We start from the raw sequence: 8,732 nt of genomic DNA, 5'->3' as shown, positions 1-8,732 counted from the left end.
ACATTGCTATCTACTGAAGATAACACACTTATTCACACATTACTATCTACTGAAGATAAGACACTTATTCACACATTACTATCTACTGAAGATAACACACTTATTCACACATTGCTATCTACTGAAGATAACACACTTATTCTTATTGTAATGATGAGTTTTAAACTTTCCATTATAGTGGTCAATATGGGCTGCATTCTCGATTGCAGAATGATGAAAACTTGTGAATAACTCGGGGAAACGGAAAGACAGAGATAGAAGTACAGGGTTTGGAGTTCCACAAAGAATGAGGAATAACGAGCGGGAAAGTGAAATGACTTAAACTAAATTAAACAAGATGAGACCAGAATTACGATTTTGAAATTTATTGCGATTTTACATGGTCAGAACACAAGGAGCAAAATAATAATTACTGAACCTTACCCGAGTTATAATGTGCTATTCCAGAAATTGATGGCACCGCCTAAAGAAGACATGTAAGTTTGAACCATAAATTTCTGGGAATTCCCAGACCAACATTTTATCAAAAAAATTGTGGGAATTCCCATTTTGACAATAAAATGATTTAAAAAATTGGGAATTCCCAGTGTCCCTAAAGAAGACAGGCAAATTTTTGTCATGGTGGGTCATGGGATGTCAGGATGGGCCAATGTGAATGGGTGTCATGGTGGGATAAGGGGCGTCGGGATAGGTCAAGGGGTGGTCATAAGGTGTCATGGTGAGCGGGTCAAGCGATGTCATGGTGGGTCACAGTGTGACCCCGGGGTGGTGTCGTCAAATGAATGAGAAAAAAAAATGAATACAATAAACAAAAATATAGGGTCTTGCATCTAATAGTTTGATAGTTAGGCCCTATAAGTAAAATCATAAAAGTGTGGTCCCTGTTTTCAGGGTTACCTATTTCTCCAATGCTTAAGCAATAAAATAAACGTCACTTATACGTTGAACAGGGATCGATTGGTGCGTATCTTGTAAGAAATTGCAATTGCGTACCTGTTTTAAAAAGCATGAGGGACGCACTCAATAATATGGTAATAATGAAGTTATGATATAATAATAATAATATTTTTTTTAATGATAGGGCCTATAGTTGATGCATTGATACATACCATATGAAACAACTAAATGTTATAATCAAATTTAAAGTAGAATATAATATCATCTTATATACAGTCTTACCCATTGCTATAACGTATGTCAAATTCTCAGTCGTGAGAACATTTTAAGGAATAAAGCATAGGCCTATGTCCCAGAACTAAAACGCACGTCCTGTGATAAATACTATAGACCCTTTTCCCTACTTCCCATCATGCACTATTCCAGGGGGTATTTCCGCCGCATTCTGCGCCTTTCGAGTGTCGCAAAACACATCATCTCCCGGGAGGTGTATGTGTTCTGTTCATTACATTCCAGTGGTGTATATTTCTTTTTGACATTGGGAGGATGGGGCTGGAAAAAAATTCTTGAAGTACAGTGAATCCAGCACCTTCGTGGCGACTAAAGAAGAAGTATAGTACAAATGCGCGGTTGTTCCCTAAAGTCGATGGCTTTTACGATAATCCACTTATATAGAATCAGTATGCCCATATTAAGACAAAAATAATTGCAAAGATCATCAGATGCACACACGATCTATGAGGTTGATGTACTAGATCATACCCCTGGAATAGTGCATGATGGGAAGAAGGGGAAAAGGTCTATTGATAGTACAGCATGAGTCAGTGCATGTGAACCAATTCCTAATGATCAAGTGATGTCGATGCAGTAATACTATCAGTAGTACTTGTAAACAGAGAGGTTCCGTTCAAAGACTTGGCCGAGCGATTCACACGAGCTCGAATCGTGTTCATAATGACTTCCATCTGGGCATTATCTCGGTCGTAGATGGAATTCATCTCAAATTCCATCTTGCCCACCTTTTCTTCATAGTCGTTTGAGTTTGACGGGTCAGTGATAGCCTCAGTTGAGGATGACAATTTCTTTTGGACATTTTGACTGAGTCTCTCCGTTGACACAAGCAAGAAGCCACGCCACCCTTCGTTCTGTGTGTGAGAAATACGAATGTAATGATATAACAGTATGCAATATCGAATTTATTAATTCGTTTTAAACAATTCATTGATGCTAGCACTGGTAGCATCCATCACTGCTTGTAGACAGGAAGTCTGGAAAGGTGACCTCAACGCTGTGGGTGGTCTTCCTGCACTTTTGAATGGGACAGCAGTACGCGTGGCCCAATTTTTACACCAAATTGTTTGATTTTTTACACCAAATCAAAAATCAAACAATTTTTTGCACCAAATTGTTTGATTTTTTGTTTGTAAAAGCATAACAAGACTTTCCGTCGATGAATTGTTTTGCCGTCGGGAAATATTTTAATTAAGTCTTTCATAACATATTATTAAAAGGACAGAGACCCCTGCTATATGATAAACTAGCTAGGTAAGTTTTGAGTAACTTTCATGAAAAAATTATCAAAAAAGTGCCCATTCTTTTCTTCTTCTTTGTATGTCAAGCATATCTAGGCATTAACAACAGATTCTCCAAATCTAGGACGGTCGGGCCCGTATACAGGGTTTTTTTGTCGCCAACCCGGCGTCGCCAAGTTCAATCTGCACTACAGACAACGTCTACGTGAAATGATCATATTGATCATGCGTGATGCGCTTGCAGTCTTGCAGTTTTCATCAAACACAAAATAACAAGCCACTTTATAAAACGCATGATGCTACCTGAAGCAAAATTCTTACGTTTTCCAGTAGTATGTTTTCTTCGCTTACTCCACCGTGAAGTATTCTTCTTCCGTGGAGATAATCAAGCGCTTGTCTGATGTCACGTTCAATGGCATCTATGTCTTCAGGACTAAAAGTCAACTTTGACCTCATCACATTCGATAATGTATACGATCGGTATCGGGTCTGATCACTTGGTTGAAGGACCACGACAAGTTGGTTGGCAAAGGGTACAACATCTGTAATGGTGAAGCAAAAGTAATACGTAGTATGGTAAGCAACATTAACGGAATTAAGTCCAAACTAGGATGTAAAAAAGATTTAGCGACCTTGTGTTCAGTACATTTTAAGGCATTTTTAAGTTTTGCTGATTATGTTGTTTTTGATGAAAAATAAATGATCTTCTTTGATTGAATGCACTACCAAACATATTAGGCGTTTTATTTGCCGTTCAAATCATCTGAAACCTGCCTAATGTTAGAAATGGTGGACACGATTCCTGAAATACACTACCGTAACCGCAACCTAGCCTGAGTCCCTCGGCCCCGATCTCGAAACTAGTATACAAGGCTGAACAAAATGGCCGTTTCACCTGCAAGCACAACCCGATGACCGTGCGTAAGCAGTTGAAGGACTGGTGGATCAAGTCTAACCGCAACCGCACAGCTCCACTCTATCTACTTGCGCAAAACCATGTTTACTTTTGTTCTCCCGATGACTTTTCAATGTCAGATGTTACCACTCACGGACTTTGTCAGACAAAAACTTTAACACTTCAGGGGCCCGTTTCACGAAAAACGTAATGACATGTATGATCTATGTTACGTATTTCATGCAAGGCATGACCAAGATCAACGTAAGATCAATCTTAAGCATATGACGTCTTTGTGAGGTGGACTCTACATGTGTAATCCAACGCAAATATCCGATTCTCAAGAAGCCTATATCGGCTAGATCATGTAGATATAACAAGAGCAGAAGTTTGCTTTTGTTTGTTTTGTTCATTGTTTTCAGGAGCTTCTAACACTTACGCTCAATCTGCACTACAGACAATATCTACGATTATCTAGATTCAAAACATTTTGGAAAATTAGTTATTTGTACGTTTCATTTCACAATGACAGAGGCCTAATTATGTACGTACCCAATGAATTGAATGCTGGTGTTTTTTTGGATTTCTGATCATCCAATTTCTTATCATGAAACTTCTTCATCTCCCGCGTAGCAATAGTATACAGATACGGATTCAAAGCGGAATTGAGTGGTAAAACAAACACAGCAATCCAAACATACGCCGTGTTAGATAATGTCACCCATCCCGTCAATGACAGGAAGCCCATAATGATGATCGGCATCCAGCAACAAAAGTCCGTGAAAATTAGAAGACCCATGCGCAGTGCTAACTGAATTTCTTCCACTCGATTTTCATTAGCCCCAAGTCCTTTACTAGATCTCTTCCGGGATTTCTTCACTGTTACAAAAATTGTAATGTAACAGAGAGCGACTACGACAAAAGCTGCTAAGTTGAGGCAAAGAAATAACGCGACTGAATACTCCCATCCTGCCGGACGGTATTTGGTAAGTGGTAGCGCAAGACAGACGGGTGACCGTCCGTAAAATTGAAGTTCATCTTTGAAATATTCAATCGGAAAGAGAGGCAGGATACTGAAAACAAACGCAAGTCCCCATGCAAAAATGGCTGCAATCCGGGCACTTGAAGGCCTTAATGCCACGTGACTGAGAGGGAAAACGATACAGAATAATCGATCTATGCTTATGATTGTTATGAAGAACACTGACGCTTCGGTGGATAAAACTGATAAAAATCCTGCAAATTTACAAAGTCCACTTGTTTGCCATGATTCAGCATTGAAGGCGTATGTACCGCGATAGAAAGTATCTGCAGAAGCGATGATCAGCATATATATTCCCATCATGCCATCCGATATCGCAAGGTTTGTTATCAATACCGACTGAACTAGATATCGATCACGACGACGTACTCCTGAGTGATGGTGATTAGCCTGTTTGCCCGCCCCAGGATATGCCCTCCAAATGATTACGAAGATATTACCAAGCAACGCACTGAAACCAATGATCCACGTAAGACCTGATAAGAAATTGTATCGTAACAGATCATCGCGCAGGAAGAAAACAGGTCAGGTTCAGGCAAACAATCGACACTTAGTTGGTAACTGTTAGCAAGACAGCAGAAGAAATACTGATCCGAATATCTGTGGAAGAAACCGATATCGTGTGAGTTACATAAACAAATAACTGGTGGCGTGGCAATGGAGCAGCGACTCCTTGTGGAGCATCTTGCACCCTCTTGTCCCCCTGTGGGATGCTGACCGCCAGAGTTTGTTCAACTTATAAGCCTTTCTTGACAATTTTAGAAATTATTTGACCCTCTTCCTTCAATTTGATCCCCAGTCACACCCCCCCCCCCCTTTGCAATTTGAAAAACATTCAAGCCACTGTATGAAACAATTCTTCCAGTGTGTGTGGTTGGCAAAGTAAGTTGGTCGAGTAAATTTGGCGCAAACGATTCTTTCAAAGCAATACAAAAACGGTTGTTTCATTAGGCAATAGAACCAAATTAGTTTCGATCTTTCGATCGGCCATCGATGTTTGGTCGATCCTTGTTATTTATGAAGCATCAATTAGTCATTATTGTTAGTTCTGATAACATGTAATTTTTGCACGTAATATATTGAACCATAAAAATTTGCCACCAATTCAGATTAATTACGTGATAGTAAATTTCCGCGGTCAATACGACAAGTAGATTAATTGAGCTATCGTCAATGCACAGTGCTCCAGGCGCACTTTAACTATGTTAAGGGTTAGGGTGGAGATTCGGGTAGCGCTGTCAACGCACAGTGCTCTAGGCACACTTTAACTATGTTAAAGGTTATGGTGGGGATTCGGGTAGCGCTGACGATAACTCAGTTTTGCTAGGTCTATATAATGCTGTGGTGTGTAGGTATAAAGAGGAAGGTGTTTTTAGTTCTGAGTATTTAGAAACGGAGAGAGAAATGGAGAGAAGAAGGCGGGGTCACATTACTTTAGGTTTTAAATTACCCAGAGACGGAATCAGAAATAATGCGATAGTCTATGTGGGGACTAATGATTCGGCACAAAGGCTGTTTGGCTGGGTTGTTTGTTGCAGTTCCTTCCGCCTAATTCCATAGTCTGGATAATGAGAGCTAGTCAAGGAAGTAAACCGTCCAGTCTTACTGTCTTAAACATTGGCGCTGTCGGAATTTAAACCCATGACTTTAAAATACTTACAGAGTTTCTAGTTGTTGAAAGTCTGTCTGTCCATCACGCTGATCATTGGGGCCTCCTCCGCCGGGGGCACCAGGGCTACCAGGTTGCGACTGTGTTAATTTATCCAAATTGCTTTCACGTATGTCGATATACAGAATCACGGATATCTCTGCAAAGTCATGACGAAAATAGTGACAGTGTTTTTTTTTTAAAAAGCAGGATTAGGCGTCTTTTAAGACCGAAGATCGATCAAAAAACTTAGGCTGTAAAGCTGTTGATGCTGCAATAGACTTGATATATACCTTCCATGAGAATGAAATTAACTGTTTTAAAATAACTATGACAGCTTAGTCCTTAATACCGTTATTTGTAGCAGCTTATACTAAGCCGTGTGGGAGAGCGTGGCGCAATGATTAGGGTACTTGCCTTTAGTGCATGAGGTCCCGGGTTCAATTCCCGGCGGTGGCGATTTGCTGGGATATTGACTTGGAAAAATAAAAGTCTGAAATTAATTGGCAACTTCTACAGATTAAATTCAGACTTCCGCTCTCCCCATGGTTCATTTAGAATTGGGTAAATGAATCATGAAAGTACTCCGTCCTTCGGAGGTGACGTTAAGCCGTCGGTCCCGTGTGCAGAGAGCCATATACCTGTCATGTATTTCACAGCCAGTTTCGAAAAGAGTAGGGTGTTAACCCGTGACTGTTCCCTACCCGTCCCGGTGTTCAAATGGACCCCAATGGAAATAAGCTTCAATAAAGGCTTTATTGGGTTATCCAGGGTTGTCAAAAACCCGAACAAATCAAATAGTCATATGATTTATTGCTATGCGATCAGATATCGCCTTCATACGTTGTGTTTGAGTTTCAGATTCGTGTTAGAATAATTATGTTCAGATTTGGGTAATAAGATGCGCATTTATTGCATATTAATCTAAAATGTAAACTTACATGAATCGTATTTGGGTTAGAGCTAGAAGTTCTTCTAGATGAATAGTATAGAGCGGGTTGCCACTTAAATCTCTGAAAAGAAGAATATTCACTTCCATCAGTGTTTCACTCGTGGTACGTATCCAATACAATAATATGATGATTTACAGCATCGGTACATTAATAACAGCAACTTTTAAAAAGGAAGGATGTGGGTCAGTCAGTATATATGACCAGTGGTGGCCTAGGAATTTTTTTAGGGGGTGGGGCATGGGAGGGGGGGCAAAGTGAATGTCAGGGGGGCATTGCCACAAAAAGGGGAGATTTACGTAATTTGGGGGTTTTGCCTCAAAAGTGGGGGAAACTGGGGAAAGAAAAATATTGGGGATGCCCCATTGCCCCCCCTGTAGCGCCGCCACTGCATATGACCAGTGCATACGTTACCATATACCATTCAAAGTAACGTATATATAACTGAGAGTAAATCACTGGCCGTGCTTGTTTTGTGGTCAAAGAAAGGTAATTCCCCATGTTATTCATGACCCAAGGGTCACGAGGAATACTGATACCTCATTGGTTACGACATAAGTCCGGAATAAGCTGCAATATTTTTGAATACCAACATTATAGATTTTAATACTGTGTGAATCTAAATCATTATGCGGACTTACATATACTCTAGACGGTCAAGTCCTTTAAGGCTGCCTTGTTCCAGGTATTGAATGTTGTTGTCCGATAAAATTCTTTACAGTTAAGGATAAAAATATGTATTATTAAAATGCATTAAATTAAGAATATTCTGCAGTACATTTTTACTACTCGTTATGAAAAATACAGTACTAATTTTTTTTGGATCACAAATATATTATCCTGTTTTGCCAAATCAAAAACATAGCTAAATCCTTATCCTTTAGTTAGTTTTAACTGGCAATAAAAGTAAAATGTTAATATTTTTGCAATTTGAGGGAACATGGGCCAAAACATGTTTTTCTGCAACTGCAGTCACAAAATTCAAAGACTTAACAGAAGCCTAAGCATTCAAAACTCTGAGTATAGGATATGTTCATAATTGTTCATAACTTGTTCATAATTTTAATATTGTATATTAATTTTGATATTTGGTTATAAGATATATTAGAAAATGTGTTTTCCCAAAAATTAGAATGCATAACCTGAAATTAGTCTAGTACAAGTACAAGGATATGACAAACACCCTAAAACGCATTCTTTGCCCTGTACTTACAAACTTCCTTACAAAACGTTTGAAACGTTTTAAAAAACGTTTCCATGACCTTTATATAACCCGACATTTAATGTTATTAAAACGTTTTTATCTAAACCAAAACCCAAATTATAACATGTTTAAAACGTTTTAAAAATTACTTGCTTACAATTTTCGGAGGTTTCCATTGTTGAGAAACTCATCAGGTAAAAGTACATTAATTCCATTCATTGCTAAAATTCCTGAAAAAAAATAAAGCATGCTTATATTGTTTCAAGTGTGAATTTCTAAGATAGAAGACGACCAAATTGTAGCATTTTCCATAAGAAATAGAATTGTACTTCTTTACCATAAAAGTTAGTTTTCACAGACATGTCCTCTTTTTTTAATCCGATCAGATGAGGCAAAACAAAGAAAATCGCTATTTATTATCAAGTGCATTTCGGAGAAAAACGAGTTTGAAAAAATGCCGATTTGTAATAGGGTTGTGCTTTTGATTTTTGCACTAATTTTGAAATCACTGTATGAAAACTGTCAATTCCTGTACTATTTTTACTTGAAATTCAAGCTTTTAAA

At 38.7% G+C, this 8,732-nt stretch overlaps 1 protein-coding gene and 1 long non-coding RNA gene across 2 annotated transcripts; both read right to left on the bottom strand.

Annotated features, from left to right (window-relative positions):
• Positions 1-349: 349 nt before the first annotated feature.
• On the bottom strand, positions 350-6,137 carry LOC140155476 (G-protein coupled receptor GRL101-like). Its single transcript, XM_072178338.1, has 4 exons — positions 6,027-6,137; positions 3,877-4,966; positions 2,751-2,971; positions 350-2,042 (listed from the first exon to the last, which is right to left on the bottom strand). Exons 2-4 carry the CDS (start codon positions 4,667-4,669, stop codon positions 1,740-1,742), a joined length of 1,317 nt encoding a protein of 438 aa, XP_072034439.1. The 5' UTR covers positions 4,670-4,966; positions 6,027-6,137; the 3' UTR covers positions 350-1,739.
• Positions 6,138-6,163: 26 nt separating this feature from the next.
• Positions 6,164-8,394, bottom strand: LOC140155475 (uncharacterized). Its single transcript, XR_011859388.1, has 4 exons — positions 8,326-8,394; positions 7,606-7,677; positions 6,956-7,027; positions 6,164-6,174 (listed from the first exon to the last, which is right to left on the bottom strand). It is a non-coding gene; the product is annotated as an uncharacterized lncRNA (long non-coding RNA).
• Between the last annotated feature and the right edge of the window lie 338 nt (positions 8,395-8,732).

This window comes from Amphiura filiformis, chromosome 6, assembly GCF_039555335.1.
Source record: "Amphiura filiformis chromosome 6, Afil_fr2py, whole genome shotgun sequence".
Classification (NCBI taxonomy): Eukaryota; Metazoa; Echinodermata; class Ophiuroidea; order Amphilepidida; family Amphiuridae; genus Amphiura; species Amphiura filiformis.
Note: the sequence above shows the minus strand (reverse complement) of the source record. Positions and strands in the feature narration are given on the sequence as shown.